At 40.2% G+C, this 19,896-nt stretch overlaps 1 protein-coding gene across 18 annotated transcripts in view; it reads right to left on the reverse strand.

Annotated features, from left to right (window-relative positions):
• WDFY3 (WD repeat and FYVE domain containing 3) overlaps nucleotides 1-19,896 on the reverse strand; it is a 307,477-nt gene that overhangs the window by 65,613 nt on the left and 221,968 nt on the right. For 6 of the 18 annotated variants that reach the window (XM_070047898.2, XM_089303121.1, XM_089303123.1 and 3 more), the window contains 11 exons: nucleotides 17,670-17,905; nucleotides 15,734-15,868; nucleotides 13,486-13,704; nucleotides 11,683-11,916; nucleotides 8,751-8,850; nucleotides 7,167-7,327; nucleotides 5,872-6,101; nucleotides 4,438-4,547; nucleotides 3,655-3,837; nucleotides 1,440-1,597; nucleotides 311-388 (listed from right to left, as the gene is read on the reverse strand). In XM_070047898.2, coding sequence (XP_069903999.1) covers nucleotides 311-388; nucleotides 1,440-1,597; nucleotides 3,655-3,837; nucleotides 4,438-4,547; nucleotides 5,872-6,101; nucleotides 7,167-7,327; nucleotides 8,751-8,850; nucleotides 11,683-11,916; nucleotides 13,486-13,704; nucleotides 15,734-15,868; nucleotides 17,670-17,905 — 1,844 coding nt within the window. The remainder of the gene's footprint in view (nucleotides 1-310; nucleotides 389-1,439; nucleotides 1,598-3,654; nucleotides 3,838-4,437; nucleotides 4,548-5,871; nucleotides 6,102-7,166; nucleotides 7,328-8,750; nucleotides 8,851-11,682; nucleotides 11,917-13,485; nucleotides 13,705-15,733; nucleotides 15,869-17,669; nucleotides 17,906-19,896) is intronic. The other 12 variants (XM_089303127.1, XM_017347436.4, XM_017347435.4 and 9 more) reach the window with 5 other exon arrangements.

Raw genomic sequence — 19,896 nt, forward strand, 5'->3', positions numbered from 1 at the left:
TTGCTTAAAAATATGAAAGGATAATTCTTACATTTTTATTTTTGTTAGGAACAAAGATTTGCAGTATGTAGGTAGTACATGTCAGTTATGCTTATTTCTAGTTTGTTGCTTTTTAAAATGCAGTTCGCTTATAGGAAATAAAATTTTTCAGCCATAAACTCAATGGTCAAAGTAGCTGATGGTCCCATCGACCAATGAAGGCAGTTTATCTACATGCCCCTAAAATGAGCAGGAGGGTATCAGCAGAAACACAGTTCCTATACACCCAAGGGATGTAAAACAAATCATCCTTATGATTATGAATTCTTACCTCCTGGTACTCCTTATATTGAGTGTCTACTAAGTCACGAACAACAGCAATGTGTGTAAACATCCACTGAGAAATCTCCTAACAAGGAATGGAAAAAGAGTCTTAATATTTCATGGATTTCCTACAGAAAATGAGTTAATTTGTCTTGAAATTGATGATGAACAACTTGATAAGAATCTGTCAAAAGTACCCACTCTCAAAAGCACTACAGAAAGCAAAGGCAAAAAAAAAAACCCTGAAGAACTGTGTGATGGATGCAGATCTGCAGTCACCCACCCACAAGTCCCTTCCAAGAAGGCCCTGCAGCCCCAGCTCCTGGGTGCTGTCAGCACCAGCAGGGACTGCTTCCGCTGCGGACAGCCGCAGGGGAGCCCCAGACCCAGTGACTGGCTGGCTTGGGCGGAAGTCTTGGCCATCTGGGCTCAGTGCAGGTCAATTGTAGCAGGCCGTTTTGACCACAAAGGTCCATTTAAGGCGACCAAAGATGTCTCTGCACACACACTGTGCCCAATTTCGCTTCCTTTCTCTCTCTTCCTCAGGTATTGAGCCTGTTCACTGCCCTTCCCAGTATAAAGACACATCCTGCACTCTGACTGCATCTCAGAGCTTGCTTCCTGGAAAACCCAACCTGACACCTGAGGTGACTGATGCACACTGTTTCTCTCACTGAGATTCTGGGAAGATGAGGGAAGTGTGATAAGGAAGAAGTTAAAGTTGGAGGCAGATGAGATTTAAAACATCAATCACATGAACATTCATCAAGATTTTAGGAACTACAAAAGCTTTGCAGTTCTGCTATTCCATAAAATCTATATACTTAAATAATAACTTTGCAAGTTGAAAAAAATTGGAAAAAGTATTCATAGTCTGTTTATATATCAATTGCTGAAACTCAACGTATGTCCAGTTACAAAAAGACTGTAAATACACAGCACTTACAAGACAATTTCATCTGAATAAAATGGGAGAAATTCTCATAACCTAGGTTACTTCTCTCTTCTAAAGCAAAAACATAGAAGTCCCATGTTGAATCATCTGCTGTACATACTAAGTATATTATATAAAATTCTACTACTAAACCATGACATACAAATTCTATGAATATCATCAGTGAAACTAAACAGTGTACCTGGGTGGAAAGACTGTGTTTATTAAGACCACTTTCCTTTCGGTTCCTTCTTGATCCTGTTAACTTGGAAAGACCAAACCCGCTGCTGACGCGGGACAGTTTGGACTGCGTGGTGGGCACTAATGCTTCTCCTCGACTTATGCATTTCTTTTCATGGGCTATGAAATTAAAATTAGATTAGTTCACAATTTCTTCACATACTTAGCAGTTTTAATTGTAATACTTTTGCATCACACCTGCAAACTCCATCCTTGTACAGTAGTTCCCCTTTATCTACGGCACCACTTTCTGTGCTTTCAGCTACCTGTGGTCAACGGAGGTCCGAAAACGTTACTGTACTATGACGAGGGAGTATGATATTTTGAGAGAGAGATGGAGAAATAGAAAGCAATGACAGTCATATAACTTCCATTATCGTGTATGGCTATAAATCTTGTATTTTATTATCTGTTACTGTCGTTAATTTCTTTTTAAAAAGTATTTATTTTATTTCAGAGGCAGAGTTTCAGAGACAGGGGAAAAGAGAGAGAAAGAAGAGAGAAGAGAAAAGAGAAGGAGAGAAGAACGAGAGGAGAGGAGGGGGGAGAGAAGGAGAGGGGAGGGAGGAGAGGAGAGGGGGAGAGGAGGGGAGGAGGGGAAGGGAGGAGAGGGGAGGGAAGAAGAGGGAAGGGAAGACACAGAGCGATCTTTCATCCACTGGTTCACTCCCAAAATGGCCACAATAGCTGGGGCTGAGCCAGGCTGATGAGCCAGGAGCCTCATCTGGGTCTCCCATGTGGGAGGCAGGGAATCAAGTACTTGAGTCATCTTCCACCGCTTTCCCAGGAACATCAGCAGGAAGAAGGATCAGAAGTGGAGCGGCTCAGATTTGAACTGGCACTCACATGGGATGCCAGCATCACAGGCAGTGGCTTAACATGCAGCGCCACAATGCTGGCTGGCCCTGTTGTTAATTTCTTACTTCACCTAATTTAGAAATTAAACTTTATCATAGTTTTTTCATAGAGGGAAAAACATAGCATATAGAGGGTTGTGCACTGTCCATGATTTCAGGCATGCACTGGGGGTCTTGGAATGCATCCCCTGTGGATAAAAGCAGCACATACTATAGATGTAGACATTTCTTTTAGATATCACATATTATTTGCTAGTGATCTTATTTAATGATTACTGCTTAATAATGGTTGTCATAGTTGACACTTTATAGCTCTGAAGTCACATGCAAATCTATTTAACTGTAATAACTTTCTCTAAAAATAACAATTCATAATCTTATATCTAAAACCTTTGCTATTGGGTATTCTTTGGAATTCAGAAAGTTTTGGATTTTTAAAAAGGCTGTCTGATATATATGATACATTATATAATGCCAACACAGAGTTTAGGGTAATAAGCCACAATTTAATGCATTAGTATTACCACAGTAAAATATATGAATATTCACACCAAAGAGGAGGAAAAAAGATTGGTTAGGTTTTGCTACCAAGTGAGTTTTGGCATCCAAATTAATGAAAAACTCTCAGGTTTTCAGGGCTTCCTGAGGTTGAGAATTATAGATAGGGGCTTTGGATTTGGAGCCAAGAGAGTGACCAATCTCAACATGTGAGCAATGTATTATTTCTGCAACTACAGCTGCCTGATGTATAATTTATCTTAGAAGCTAAAAAAGAATAATAATAATAAGAAAAGCTGAATCTCAGTTTAATCATTCTTGAACGGTTACGCTGTACAGATTTTCCTTTTCTACTGCCATCACTGTAGCCCTGTGGGAATGCTATAATTACGTATCTGAAGTGTACCCACGTTGAGACAGTCACCTGTAAGTTTCTAAGTCACATGATCTCTCTAGGTCTTCTTTTTTTTTTTTTTTTTTTTTGACAGGCAGAGTGGACAGTGAGAGAGAGACAGAGAGAGAAAGGTCTTCCTTTGCCGTTGGTTCACCCTCCAATGGCCGCCGCTGCAGCCGGCGCACCGCGCTGATCCTGGCAGGAGCCAGGAGCCAGGTGCTTTTTCCTGGTCTCCCATGGGGTGCGGGACCCAAGCACCTGGGCCATCCTCCTCTGCACTCCCTGGCCATAGCAGAGAGCTGGCCTGGAAGAGGGGCAACCGGGACAGAATCCGGCGCCCCAACCGGGACTAGAACCCGGTGTGCCGGCGCCGCAAGGTGGAGGATTAGCCTATTGAGCCACGGCGCCGGCTCTCTAGGTCTTCTTACCTAAATGATTCTGCCAGCACTTCAAACCAGCTTCTTCAATGAGCGGCCTTGCTATAGCTATGTCCACGTGGCCTCTTTCATTCACAGGCAGAGTCACTTTGAAAAGCTCCTCCAAGACTTGTTTCTTACTATGTATCAGTTCAGTCCAAACTCTGTTGACAGCTTTTATGAGAAGCTGACGACCTAGTAAATAAAAAAGAACAGGCACGTGTTCAAAACAAAATGTAAAATCATCAACAGGAAATGATATGGTTAGGTTAGCTCTTGCCAGAGGGTTGTTGGAAAAGACCACGTCCAAGTCCTGGATTGCTCTCTGGTTTCATGTCTCTCCCTCCCCTATATGCTCCTGCCACGAGATGATATAGCCAGAGGACCTTCTCCAGAACTTGCACCACGCTGTGTGGACGTTGTTTCCAGAACTGAGAGCTAAATAAACCTCTGTTCTTTGTAAGTTATCCAGCCTTGGGTATTTTGCCACAATAATTGAAAATGGACCAACACAGTATCATTAGGTAGCTGTAAATGCCAAGTTAGCATCTGCATTTCTACTGTTGCAAATGTAAATATCATCAATTCTGATCAAGAAATGTAGAGGGCGAGTAGAATCAGTGGTTAGTGCTTCACCTGTCCTAGGCTAAGGCTCCCTGAGCATGCTGGTGTACGGACTGCCCTAAGAGGAGAGTGGTTGTCAAGGCTGGCAGTTTCTGAAGTCAATTTTTGGTTAAATTTTAAGAACTGGAAATGAAATAGCAACAAGAAAATGCCACGAATCAAGGTAATTACCTTCACTAATATCTTGGCTGTAGCCACCATCTGGTTCAATGTCAGAGGGGATCATAATGTGCCATGTAGTCATGCGAGCTTCTGCTTCCAATCCAAATCCATCCACGTTGCTGAAAAATTTCAGTTTAAACTGTATGTAGCTGAAAACTGTAATGACTAAGACATTCTGCAGAAATAAGTAAATGCTGGCTCCATCACAAAGTACCATTACTGACAGAAACATTCAGTAGATGCACACAAAAGGACTTCTGGTTTACCATGAAGATGCCATTTTAAGGGGGTGATTTCTTAATATTTTAGATATTTTTTATTATTAATGTTTTTACCAAAAATTACTAAAAAAGTTGACTTAACGAAGGACACGGTTCTGGAATGCATGTGTCCTCTCTCTAGTCCCATCTCTCAGCTCTCTGCTCCAGCAGTGGTGGAATACTTGCAGTTCCCCGATGAGCTATCTCCCTCTGCTCTCTGGGCAATCACATAGACTGTTCCTTCTTCCTAGGCACTCATCTCCATTCTCTTGTCCATCTCTAGCAGCTCAGCAGGTCGTTCTTTGAGTTTAGGGGCCTCTGTTATGTGCCCCCAAAGCAATGTGCTGCTTCTGGACACTTAGTGCACCTGACTGTTCTCCTTTCAAGAGGGTAGTCCCTTGGTCAATCTTTTTTTTTTTTTTTTTTTTTTTTTTTTGACAGGCAGAGTGGACAGTGAGAGAGAGAGACAGAGAGAAAGGTCTTCCTTTGCCGTTGGTTCACCCTCCAATGGCCGCCCCGGCCAGCGCGCTGCGGCCGGCGCACCGCGCTGATCCGATGGCAGGGGCCAGGAGCCAGGTGCTTTTCCTGGTCTCCCATGGGGTGCAGGGCCCAAGCACCTGGGCCATCCTCCACTGCACTCCCTGGCCACAGCAGAGAGCTGGCCTGGAAGAGGGGCAACCGGGACAGAATCCGGAGCCCCAACCGGGACTAGAACCCGGTGTGCCGGCGCCACTAGGCGGAGGATTAGCCTAGTGAGCCGCGGCGCCGGCCCCCTTGGTCAATCTTACTCATGTGTTATCCCAGTTCCTAATTCAATGCCCAGTCCCAGAAAACACTGAAGACATATCTGTCAAAGTAATTAACAGAAAAATACTAATTTTACCCATTTAACAGATAACAGTGCATTGAACTTTTTTTTTATTTTCAGCTTCCAAAACGTGTATTTTATTTCTTTAAAAACAAATTTCCCTTTTTGAAATGATATGTGGTGATTATGGAAAATTTTAGAGATGCAGAGAAGTAAAGGGGGAAAAATCCCATTATTTCATAGCAGAGATGCAACAAACATCCTACCTCTTTGCCTAAAGTTTTAAATAAAACAGATTAAAGGAAAAAAAGAATGTTACTATAAAAAAAGTAAAACAAAAAATTCTAGTAAACTGATAACAAAGATAAATCTTACCTGCCAACATGCAGATTAATCAGGCAGTGAGCCAGACAGCTAATGAATTCTTGGTCATGGTTCCCAGGTCCCAGGATCAAGTTCCTGTTTACAGTAAGGACCCTGAGAGAATCAAGGAGAGCTACTTGCTGAGGAACGGTTTTGTGTGCCCGTGAGAACTGGTACAAGATGGTTCTATTGAGGCAGTGATAAACTGAATCCAGTGACAACCCCTGTGATCTTCTCTTTGACTAAAGATATGAAAGATACGTTTTTAGTACAATGGACACAAATAAAAAGATTATCATTCACACATGAATGCTTATTCTATGCACCAGATGCCATGCTAAGTACTGGGGGTACTAAGTTAAAAAGGACAAAGCTCTTGCTACCTCACGGAGTTCAGAACCCACAAGACACATAAGCTCGAGGCAAGGAACAAGAGGAGTGCTCCATAAAGATAAAGGTCCCAGTGGCGAGAGCCGTGGAGGCTCCAGGGGCAGAGCAGCTGCCGCAGGACACAGTGCCAGCCAGCAGGGGCCTCCTACCAGACACACTTAGGGAGGGTAAATGATTTCCACTCTAAAGTACTGAAAATCACAAACTAGATGTTACGAAAATAACTTTTTTTTTTAACATTCTGGTTTTCTTGTTTCATTTCTTTACTTGAGAATTGTCCTCTTGGTCTTAAATACAAATTATCTTAAAAAAAATCTGAGGTGACAGGAGAGAACTTAAGCACCTATACCAGATGCTGATAGACACCGTGACAGCATTTCCCATTCTCTACATTGCATGTTGAGTAAGAGTAAGCACGTGTGCCAAACTAGGCCAATATTCCTTCGATAGAGGGACCGTGAATATGCATGAAAACTGACATCTTCAAAGGAGCATGGACTACAATGGACTTTGTAAGATTCAACTGACAAGAACACTTATGCCCAACTTTTTATGTTCTTTAAGCCTTTACAAATTGATGTGTTATACTGTAAACACCTATCCAATTAGATTAAGATATGTAGACCTATCTGAGTATCAAAGTACAGTATCAGTGGGGAGCTCAGGGAGGGTGCCATCACAGCTCAAGAGAAGCAGGCAACCTTAAAAGGGACACACTGGCACCAAGCTACTGATAAGGGAGAAGGGGAAGGTTAAAAGTTTATTTTTAATTCACTTTTAATAGGTTTAGCTTTCCAGGAGATGTTAATATTCATTTTCTTATTAGTTACACTTATTTCCAACAATTTTGACATCATAGGCAAAATTTTTTCAATAGGAAAACATGTACTCTACAACTAATAGTGACAATGGATTACCTGTGCAATTAGTTGAATTATAAAATCTATAAGAAGTTTAGATTCTTTGTTGAACATGCCTTGCCAAAGCTTGTCCACCACACGTTGTGTGAAATAAAACACATTATTCACCAATACCTGGTAGCTTCCTCCACTGGTAATAGGCAGAGATGCATCTTCCCCTAAATTCCAGTAGGAAAAAAAGGTCTAAGAAAATTGGTTATCTACCAGCACACGACCATAACCTCAAGGAAATGGGGCTAGGGAAAATTGAGTATATCTATAACATTCAGAAATGTAACCACTAGCTCTTAGATACTATTTTAAGAAAATGATATTATGGAGAGAAATCAGGATAAATATTGGAAGAAATAATTTCAGCAAGGTTAAATGATATGGATTGAGGCTATGGGCTGTGAAGTCTCTTACTGCCTAAAGATAGACTGTGATAAGCAAACAGTTCTTCAACTAAAATGGTCAGTGACAGGTGATTGTCACCGGAGTGAAAAATTAAGTCAGCTTGTTAACTGTAAATTGACTCTGCGGAAGCAATAAAGGGCAACAAAGCTTTCTATTTTTTATGATACCTTTAACAGCAGTAATGGGCAGAAGACAGCTCAGAAAATTTGTGGGAAATCAGATATAGTCAGAGGTGGTGTCTTTAGCTCCCCGCACACTTGCTACCAGCATTCTCTCTGCATAGCTATCCAGTGTCTTCAGCGTGTTTATTACACCCACATGGCCTCAAGACTAACCCTCCTGGCTCTGCCTCTAGAGATTCTGTAAGCTCTGCTGAATGTGATGATGATTCGCACCTATTCTAAGTTGCCCCATTAAGCAAAACTCCTCATTTTGTGTCGTTATATAGGATGATTGATTTCAACTGATAACAACAAGTACAGAGTGTGACTGACACCCAGCTTTGAGAGTGTTAAAATGCATGTTAAGATTTCCTAATCTTCAAAGATTTCCTGGCAAATTTACTTTGGAAAAAATATGTTAACTGAATAGCGCAGAATTCCTACAATTATATTATCACCAGGAATTCAAAGGAGCATATATATACTAAAGTATTACATTTTCTTTTATAAATTTTATCTTTTTCATATATAAAAGTTGGCTCCATGGTAAATGTATTGCTTTGTGTTTTTATTGTAATTAGATACAGACACACAGAAATTTCAATGTGTTTTTCCTTTCCTAATAGAGATACTAAAGAATAATATATATATTGCTACAACCCAACAAATCCACTCTAGATATATACCCAAAAATGTGCATAAAATTGCCTACAAATATGGTCCTATGAACCAGAGAGCAGTTTTGTTTACACTATCTCATACTGGAAACCTTCTTGTCTGTCAACACTTAAAACAAGTAAATTTACGTGTTCACATGATAAAATTCTATATGGTAATAAAAAATGGCTCCTGCCACATGCACAAACATGGATAAATATTACAAATATAATGTTGAACAGAGGAGACTTTACTAAAAAGGAAGGAGGAAAGAGATGAAGTTAAAAGGAGATATACTCAGTGTTCAGACAGAGAAGGGGAATGATTATAGGCACTTTTATAAAGTAAAAATAAAACACAGAATTACCCAATAACACATCAGCTGCAAGCAAATGGTCCATCACACTGTCCAAAATATATGTCTGAAATTCTTTTTGCTGAGTTCTTGTAGATCTTTCAGGGGAAGCCTGATAAATAAAATGAAGAAATAGAAATAGAATCAACCAAACAAAAGTAGGCGTTCAGCCCTATTTACATTTCTAAATATATTTTAAAAATTATATGAAATGGTATATATGCTTATATAATCTTTCTCTTATTTTTCTGACCATAGAGTTTTTAAAATAAGGCAAAGGCAGAGCACCATCATATGAATTCATTTAATCAAAACAGTATTCTAAACATTAGAAACATTTAATATATACTTGACAATTATCTATCTATCTATCCATCTATCTATATTTATTTGAAAGGCAGAGCTTACAGATAGAGAGGGAGAGACAGAGAGAGAGCTTCTATGCGCTGCTTCACTACCCAAATGGCTGCAATGGCTGAAGCCGGGCAAGTTTGAAGCTAGGAGCCAGGAGCTTCCTCTGGTCTCTCATATGGGTGGCAGGAGTCAAGGACTTGGGCCATCTCCTCTGCCTTCCCAGGCACACTAGCAAGGAGCTGGATCGGAAGTGTAGCAGCTGGGACTCAAACTGCAGCTCATATGGGATACCAACCCAGCTTCTTTAAGGCAGCAGGTTTTTTTTTTCTTTTTTTAATGATTCATTTATTTATTTGAAAGTCAGAGTTACACAGAGAGAGAAGGAGAGGCAGAGAGAAAGAGGTCTTCCATCCGCTGGTTCACTCTCTAATTGACTACAACAGCTGGAGCTGTGCTGATCTGAAGCCAGGGGCCAGGAGCCAGGAGCTTCTTCTCGGTCTTCCATGCGGGTGCAAGGGCCCAAGGACTTGGGCCATCCTCTACTGCTTTCCCAGGCCACAGCAGAGAGCTAGATCGGAAGTGGAGCAGCTGGGACTCGAACTGGCGCCCATATAGGATGCCAGCACTACAGACAGTGGCCCTACCCGCTACGCCACAGCACCGGCTCCGGTCATCTCTGAGTGTTTTCAAGTTTGCAAAGGGGACAAGCTCTATCAGGCATGCTTAATTTTAACTCACTCATATGGATTTTTGATGAAACTGATTGTTTTCCTGCTAATATCAGACACTGTGCCCTGGTTAAATGCTTAGCATGACAAGTACCTAAAATATGTTAATGATTTCTTTTAATTGACCAAGTTTAGATATTTTCACAAGAGTAAGATGAACATCTTGTGTGGCTTTAAGATTACAATTAAAAAGTTAACTGTATCAGTCACTAGAGGGAGTAGTGAAAGCTCACATTCAGTTGTCAAACTGTTGAGAGCACGTAGAGGTTCCTCAGCCAGAAGCAGTCTTGTACACAGTGAATCCTTTATATAAGATTTTATTTTCAGGAGCTGGTGCTATAGCATAGTGGGTTTAAGCCTATGCCTGTGACATTGACAGCCCGTGTGGATGCTGGTTCAGGTCCCAGCTGCTCCACTTCCAATCCAGCTCTTTGCTAATGGCCTGATAAAGCAGTAAAGATGCTTGGGCCCCTACACCCATGTGGGACACCTGGAAGAAGCTTTTTGTTCCTGGCTTCAGATCGGCCCAGCTCTGGCCGTTGTGGCCATTTCGGGAGTGAACCAGCAAATAAACGACCTCTCTCTGTGTCTCTCCCTCTCTGTAACTCTGCCTTTTAAATAGATGAATAATTTTTTTAAAAAAGATATTATTTCCAGAGTCCCTAGCATGTACTATTTAACCCTACTTATATGACTTAGTCAAAGGAACATGAATGTACAGGCAAGAAATCATATGTGAAATCCCCTTTCTGCGTCTTTTCTCTTGCGATTTTTCTAGGTGAACATTTTCTAGTATTTTTCAGGGATGGCTAATTTCTATAGCCACAGTGAGGCCAGTTAAGTCCTCATGGTGCAGCCAATTTGCATCACATATCAGGAGAATGGTCAAGCAACCCACAAGTTTACTGCTCTGAGGAAAATTCAGCAAGTATATATTGAGTATCTCTTATGTGCATCACCATGTATCGTTGGCTGTAAAGGATACTAACAACAGCAATACTTGGTGGTGATGGGAGACAGGGATGGTGGTGAAGTTATGAGGTGAGAAGACATCACCACTAGGTGCTGCCAATGTCCAGGGAAAGGCTGGCATGCTGCAGCCTATGGCTAAATTCAACGTGGGCCTGTTGTAGGCAAAGTTTTACTCCTCATTCCTTTATGTACTATCTGTGGTTGCTTTCTGGCTATGATGGTAGAGCTGAGTAGTTTTGACACAGACTCTGGCTCACAAAGGCAAAAGTATTTACCATCTGGCCCTTAACAGGAAAAGTATGCTGAGTCTTAGAGAAAGGCCAATAAAGGATTGAACTGGGGCCATGTGGAAAAAGAAGAGCGAGACAAATGGACATGGACTGAAGCAGGGCTGGCATTGTGGCACAGCAGGTTAAGCCGCCACCTGTGATATTGGCATCACATTTGGGCACCAGTTGCAGACTCAGCTGCTCAACTTCTGATTCCAGCTCCCTGCTAATGTGCCTGGGAAGGCAGCAGAGGATGGTCCAAATCCTTGGGCGGCTGCATCCAAGGGGGAGACCCAGAAGAAGCTCTTGGCTTCTGGCTTCAGCCTGGCTCAGCCCTGGCCATTGTGTCCATCTGGGGAGTGAACCAGTGGATGGAATATCTCTGTCTCTGTCTTCTCTCTTTAATATAAATAAAAAATAAATCCTTATTAACCAAACAAAAAGGGGGGGTTTAAAGCATTTGCAGGATTAAATGATTTTCATAGCTCATGATATGTCCTACCTACCCATAACTCAGAACTGGAAATATGCAAAGTATTCAGCATAGAACTTGCTTGCTTATTAAAATCCAAATTATAAAAGCTATGCAAAAGAAATGGAAATGTATTTCTTTGTCTTTACCTCTAATAGAAGATCAATTAGTGGTGTTTGTTTGCTGGCAGGTGTAAGACAAAGGTTGTCTATTATTAAGACCCGCATAAAGTCAAAAACAAACTTCTTGGCTGGGTGATTGGTCAGATACGTCTTGGCACCCACATTGCAGTACTCCGATTGGCTCCTGTTCATCCCTGTGTCTGCTGCAAAGGCTTTGAACTCTTCTGCTGGAGATCCAACCTCATCATCAAGGTCAGTCACCTAGTAAAAGCAAATGGAAAGATATGATAATTGCATTAGGCTTCATGTGACAATTTTGTATTTCCTAAAAGCAAAATTGTAGCAAGAACAGTATTCTCCTTCACATATAACTATTTAATCTATTCAGTGCATTATCTCACTCTCTTTTTCTTGATCCTTGCTTTCAAGGCAGTAACCTGGCACCATATGTTAATGTCACTCAACATACAGTCTTTTGGAGTGACCACCACCAATAAATCTGCTTTATGTTACATTATATGTCTACTGAGAATAACTTCACTTAAACAAAATATGAAAGTACGAATGACTATGTCTATATATTTGAAATCTACTTTTGAAATTTCAGATAAAAATATGGCATAGAGGGCCAACACATTTTCTGTGCATTAATAAAACCTCAAATAAATAAGCAAAACAACAATAAAACCAGTGCCAATTTTGAGCCAAGCAAGAGAGAAAAAAAAAGTGGGAAATGACGAGATGCTAATAAGAAAAAGACACTGAGATATTATTGAGGGCCAGTTTCTTTCTTTTTTCTGTTTTTTTTTTAACCAATAATGAAGATTCTAAAATTGTAAACAAGTTATAATCTTAAGGTCATGGGGTACAGTGGTCTTTCTCCTAAAAGTACTCACAATATGAAAATATCTGATCTCTATGTGGGGAAAAAACACTTACAGAAGATAGTTTATTCCAGACCAGGGAGTATGTGTAGAAATTAGAGAAACTTCATGCAATTCTGAAGTACTATGAAGTGTTTTGGGGCCAGGTTTAAAGGACAAAAGAAATATCGATGCTACACATGATTACAGTTTAATAATTTTTTATTAAATTCATACAAAATAAGAAAGATAAAGCTGAACACAGTAAGTTGAGCAGAACCAAGGACCAACATATACTTTGATTTGATAGAGACTGTCAGCCATATAATTCACTTGTAAAGATTATGTACAGCAAACGCCTAATTCCCGAAATAAGATAATTTTTGTGCGACTCAGGTTCTAAAGGACCAGCAATTATTTACAGAAGGAAATTAGTAATAAGGGACTTCGAGGAATATAGTAAATGGACATAAGGGAAGTAGAGGTCATTTTATTTTAGGGGAAAGCAGATATAACGTGTGGAGAGCTAGAGATGCCACACAGTGATGCAAGAAGTGATGTAGGAACTTACGAAAATGTGACTTGGTCAGAGGCTTAAAAGACTGACAGGGGCCAGCACTGAGGTATAGCACCTAAAGCTGCTGCCTGCAGTGCCAGCATCCCATATGGTCGCTGGTTCAAGTCCCAACTGCTCCACTTCCGATCCAGCTCTCTACTATGGCCTGGGAAAGCAGTAGAAGATGGCCCAAGTCCTTGGGCCCCTGCACCCGAGTGGGAGACCTGGAGGAAGCTCCTGGTTCCTGGTTTCGGATAGGCTCAGCTCCGGCCATTGTGGCCATTTGGGGTTGGGCTAATAGATGGAAGACCTCTCTACCTTTCTCTGCCTCTCTGTAACTTTGTCCTTCAAATAAATAATAAATAAATATTAAAACAAAGAAAGAAGATTGACGAAAAAGTATCTGCTAACCATTGGAACAGACCAATTCCAGTTTTGACATTTTCCTACCATCTCTGAATAAGGGCGAATATTGAAGGGGAAGACGGTTGCTGCCAATGCACACAAGAAATCAGGGCTCATCCACATGGAGGCAAGGTCTGGAACATTGTGATACAAATATCTAAAGAACTGCATGAGTGTCACGGGATATTCTCGGAGCCAAGAGCCCTCTTCTTCTGATTGCCAAGGCTGTCACAGAGAGAAGAGAAGAAGGAATAATTTAGAGAAATGAACACCACTAAAAACTGTATAAAGAATCCATCACTTCTTAAACCAGATGCATTGGTGGTCCATTTATAACCAAATGTATGCAAACAAATTGAGAGGTTAGTGGAAATAAACACAATCCTCCCAGAAACTGTTCATGCATTTCCTGGAGTTCTTAGAGCTCAGCTAACTGGAGGGGCTGGTTTTCATCACTCATCTGTAATAGCACGGGTACTGCTAGTACCAGTGGTGGCCCTATCACCATTAACGTTGCCCCACTGTGCATCACACGGAGAGTCAGGAGCAACAAAAAAATACGGATGTCAGTTCACCTTTCTGAGCTTCCAGCTGTCACATGTGCAATAAGAGTTATGAAACACAACAATGAAGATGATTAAAAATAACCAAAATTAAAAAAAGAAAATATTTGAACATTGTATATTTGCTGAAACCTTCCCAGAGAATGCCTTTATTTTTAACTTAGAATTTTATATTTGTTTAAGCACAGGCACCAAAACAAGAATCCAAAAGCATTCTAAATTAATACACTTAATGGTAATGTTCTGTTCTTAGATGGAGTAACAATAGATTTGACTAAAATTAAATTTGTCAAGTACATGTAATCCAAAGATTCTGAGTTAACATTTTATCTAGTAATACATTGTGAAAAAAATTACAGCATTATTCCAAGGAACCCTGTAAGATAAGAAAATACATTTCATCATTTGTTTTTCTAAGTCCACATCTCTCACCTAGAAACAATTAGAATAGAAACAAACAAACAAACCTTGCAATGACAACATTTCTAACCTCAAAATTATAGTGATTTCAAAAGGTCAAATAAGGGCCAGCACTGTGGCATAGCAGGTTGGGCTGCTCCTGCAGCACCAGCATCCCATATGGTCGCCAGTTTGAGTCCCAGCTGCTCTGTCTCTGATCCAGCTCTCTGCTAATGTGCCTGGGAAAGCAGTGAGGATGGCTCATGTGCTTGGGCCCCTGCACCCACGGGGGAGACCTGGAATAAGCTCCTGGTTCCTGGAGCCATTTGGGGAGTGAACCAGTGGATGGAGGGTCTCTCTCTCTCTCTGTATCTCTCCCTCTCTCTCTCTGTAAATCTGCCTTTCAAATACATAAAATAAACCTTTATAAAAAGAGAAAGGGGTTGGCTCTGTGGCATAGCAGGTTAAGCCGCTGTCTGTGGTGCTGAAATCCCATGTGGGCACCAGTTAGATTCCCGGCTGCTCCACTTCCAGTCCAGATCCAGCTCCCTAATAATGCACCTGGGAAAGCAGCAGAGTATGGCCCAGGTGCTTGGGCCCCTGTACCTGCATGGGAGACGTGGAGGAAGCTCCTAGTTCCTGGTTTGGGATCGACTCAGCTCCAGCTGTTGTGGCCATTTGGGGAGTGAGCCAGTGGGTAGGAGAGTCTCTCTGCCTCTCCCTCTCTCTAATTCTGCCTTTCAAATAAATAAATCTTTAAAAAAATAAAAAAATCAAATAACATTATTGTAATAACATATACTATATGCTATAATATATACCCACCATATACTAATATATAATATATGGTAATATAATTAATGTATTATGATATATTCATATAATATTATGCTAATTATAATATGTTTTTTATATATATTCATGAAGCACTTACTGTATGCCAGGAACTCTTGTAAGTAAGGCTTCATGTGTATACTAACTTATTAAATCATTACAACTACTATAGGAGGTCAATTCTATTATCACCAGCAGCCCCAACATGAGGAAACAGAGCTACACAGAGCCTAGCATGTCTGTAATACCAGGGGTGGGACCTGAACCCAGGAAGGTATCCAGAGTATCTACTCAAAGGCACTGCACTGTCCATCCTTAGATTCGAGACGACAAAACAGAGAGGCTGAGGTTTCAGAGATCATGTGGTAAATAAACAGGATACCAGAGGATTCTGTTTGAAAAACACATATCATAGGCCAAGTGAACCACCCAGAGATCCAGCAACACAGCAAACTTACTGAGTTCAGCATGCTGCGGAGCATGCCCAGTAGTAAAAAAGCCGCTTCTGTACACACGTTATGGATAGAAGAGACCACGGTTCCACTGGAGGCAGGAACTCCAAAGATGAATGTCCAAATAGAGTCCAGATCAAACTGCAGAGGTCGGAGAGGACAGATTAGTCACTACTATTTTTTTAGCAGAGACCCGCACAAGTCCTAACTTTCTACAATTTTTTCAAAATTGGTTTTAAAGTGAAAAATGATAAACAGTCTTAGTATCCTTCCACCCTACATTGTAAAACTCATTTGTATAGCTACAAAGAAAAACTGAATACTAGTTATCGTCCTTTCTTAGGTATATATGTTAAAAACACTGCTTTCTACTTTTCTAAAGAAAGCAAAGAAAAATAAAATACATATTAAATATCTGAGAGGTGGCATTATAGAACCGATGATTTTAAGCAGGAGCATTTTAGAAAGCACACAGAATTCACTTCTTTTCCATTCTCAGAAACATTCTAATTCAATTTTAGATTACTTACAGATAAGATTTAACAAAATAAAAACCAAATTAGGAAGATTTATTCATGGCATTTTTATATAATATTTTATGAGCATGGTGTCATGCATATTTTGAAAAATTGCATAACCAAACTCTGCTAAGCATGAATTTATATCTTGATTTAATGTAAGGGTACAGACTCAGTGTTTACACTTAAAAGGTTTTGTCAACTACTAGAGTTGATTTGAATAGCATTTGGCATTAGGATGGAAACACAGTTGAATTTAACAGCTATAATTCCTAAGTCTTAGAGTGATCAAACATAAAGTACGTACAGACACCCATAACAGTCCTCAATTAGAAGTCAAAATAACCCTTACTCTTTTCCTGAGATGGATGTTATCTAATATTAAGAAATTAAAAACTCTTTTATAAATCTCACACCTTCCCAATTAATATCACAGAGAGGGGTCAGTGCTGTGGTGTAGTAGGTTAAGCCTCCGCTTGAAGCGCCGGCATGCTCCCTGCTAATGCACCTGGGAAAGCAGTGGAAGATGGCCAAAGTCCTTGGGCTCCTGCGCCCATATAGGAGACCCAGACCGGAAGAAGCTTCTAGCTCCTCACTTCAGCCTGGCTTAGCCCCAGCCAAGGCAGCCATTTGGGGAGTGAACCAGCAGATGGAAGATCTCTCTCTCTCTTTCTCCTCTCTATCTCTGCCTTTCAAATAAATAAATAAATCTTTAAAAAAAAATCAGAAAAAGTTCTCATATATAGCCAGTTAATTTATGGTAGACAACCATTCCTCAAGTCACTTTTAATTCTATGGATATGAAATATGTTTAGATAAAATCACATCAATTGTTGCTGGTGCTGTGGTGCACACCGGCATCCCATATGGGCACCAGTTCTAGTCCTGGCTGCTCCTCTTCCCATCCAGCTCACGGCTATGGCCTGGGAAAGCAATAGAAGATGGGCCCCTACACCCGGGTGGGAGACCTGGAAGAAGCTCCTGGCTTCGGATCGGCACAGCTCCGGCCGTTGCGGCCATTTGCGGAGTGAACCAGCGGACGAAAGATCTTTCTGTCTCTCCCTCTCACTATCTGTGGCTCTACTTCTCAAATAAATAAATAATCTTAAAAAAAAAATCACATCAAGCAAAAGAATCCTTTAGATAATCATTAAAACATTATCCAAAGTCTTTACACATATATAAAGTAACAACTTTTTTAAAAAAAAAAAAAAAAAAAAAAAAAAGGTCAAGGAAGGACAAAGGACTTTTGGAAAAATATTCTGCCCTCTTTTTTTTCCCCCAGATTCTTCTATTCCAAATTAAATCCTCAACATGAGAAAAATGATGGAATCAATAGTTGGTTTTACTGTTATTAACCCATTACCCTATGGTGATTTTTGGGTACAAACAGGCACATTTACATCTTACTAGGTAATTCCTACCTGGCAACCCTGCTTACATCGGCTGCTGATGACAGGCACACTGACCTGCAGGTTCTCAGGCAGCTCGCTCACTGGCTGCTGCAGAAACAATGCCATGAGAAGAAAATAGAGGGCAGGGACATTAGTGTGTTTAGGAAGGAATGACTGCAGAACTGGGAAACCAGGAAAGTGACAGGCATCCCGGTTAATCTCCCTGACTGTTGATCTCCCACCAGCACTCCTGCCCACATTGAATCCTAAGAAGAGAGAAAGGAAACAATAATTACAAGACTGCTTATAGATAACCATGCTGCATTAAGAAAGAAGTACGAAGTAACTCAGTGTGTGTGATGTTTCTATCTAGACAAGATTAATGTAGGCAATTAATTTTCCAATTGTTGGAACTCATCCTTCATCAAAAGTTTAACTTGGCCATCTGTCTGACTTTACCAATCCTGTCCATTTGGATGCAGGTTTTGAAACATAGCTGAGACAAATAACAGTTTGAAGTTACTTCTCAAGACAATACAAATTCTACTCAATAATAATAATAAAAAAAAAATGGTCTCAGAAGAGTTCTCTAACCTTAAGGATTAAATTTCCCTAAGCAGGAAATGACATTCAAAATACAGTCAAAATATAGATTCTATAAAAGTATAACTTAAAAAATACTTATTATAGTATGGTTAACATACTTCATTTGTTCAGAAAAATCACCATCAGCTAGTTAACCTTGAATAATCTATGAATTTACAGACAACACCAAATGAAAAAGCGAAACATTCCTCTTTCCAACATGATCTGTGAGCAGCTGGAAGCCCTGGGAGGGCCACACCCACTGTGGCTGAGCTGCCCACCCCAGGCCTCTCCAGAAACCCAGCTTGCTCAGATGGCCAGCTCTCAGGAGTATGACTTCTAGAGGATGGCTGTTTCTATCAATCTTGTCTCCTCTGTTAAATAACTAATTTCAAGATGCAACTCAAAGATTAGTTGTTTTTTTTTTTTTTTAACCACACCAAATCTAGGATAATGACTAAAGTTTCAACATTTTTGTGAATAGTGACCAATAGATTTTTACCCTGCGGCAATGATATTTCAAAGGGATACTAGAGGGATATTCACATTTTTTTTCAACTTCCTTTTTCTAGGATAAATTAAGCACTTATTTGCAATTACTATGTAACATAATTCACTGTGCCTACCAACTAAGTTGCTTCTAAAATATATTATCCTGGGGCCGGCACTGTGGCTCAGTAGGTTAATCCTCCACCTACAGTGCTGGCATCCCATATGGGCACCGTTCTAATCCAGGCTGCTCCTCTTCTGATTCAGCTCTCTGCTATGGCCTGGGAAAGCAGTAGAAGATGGCTCAAACACTTGGGCCCCTGCACCTGCCTGGGAGACCCAGAAAAAAGCTTCTGGATCCTAGCTCCTGTCTTCAGATAGGCCCCAGCCTATTGCAGCCACGTGGGATGTGAACCAGCAAATAGAAGATCTTTCTCTCTGTCTCTACCTCTCATTGTCTGTAATTCTACTTCTCAAATAAATAAATAAATATTATCTCAATTGACTGCTAAGGGCAGTGAATTAATCTTTTAAAGTATGCTCTACTAATCAACAAAGAACTGTACAGCAATTTACCAAGTTCTTTCAGGTACTGTCTCATCTCTAAATCACAACGAACATGTAAGTTGCAAATTTCCAGTACCATCGTTATAACATGAAAACTAAGCAATTTGTTTAAAGTCACAAAAGCAGTGATTGGTGATACCATAATTTGGAGTCTGATGTCTCCACAGCCCCAAAGATTAAGCCCTCCTTAAGGACAGTGCCATGCTTCTGGAAGACTGGCTATAGAAGACATCGAATTGATTTTTGTTGATAGTAAGTTTTAAATGAAACTATGAGAATAAAGAAAAAAGTCTTGTGCTTGTATAAAATGGTATTTTATACATTAATAGGAAAATAAATTTTGATTAAACTGCAAGTCATAAAACAGAACCAATACCAGCATTCTCAGTTTCCTTTCTAAGGTCTTACATTATTTTCCTCCTATAATTAATCTTAAAAAGCATTTAATATACTATTTGCAATTAAGCATTAATTTAGATTCAAGTTACAGCTACATGGAAGGTATTTTTAGGAAGAAAAATCTGATAAAAACCAGTCAATGTACATACAAGTTTAAATGTTAGGTTGCTTATAAGGTCTAGGAGATACAGAAACAAATGAGATGATATCTGTATAA

Source organism: Oryctolagus cuniculus, chromosome 8 (assembly GCF_051225735.1).
Source record: "Oryctolagus cuniculus isolate XC-2025 breed Fujian yellow rabbit chromosome 8, ASM5122573v1, whole genome shotgun sequence".
NCBI classification, from domain to species: domain Eukaryota; kingdom Metazoa; phylum Chordata; class Mammalia; order Lagomorpha; family Leporidae; genus Oryctolagus; species Oryctolagus cuniculus.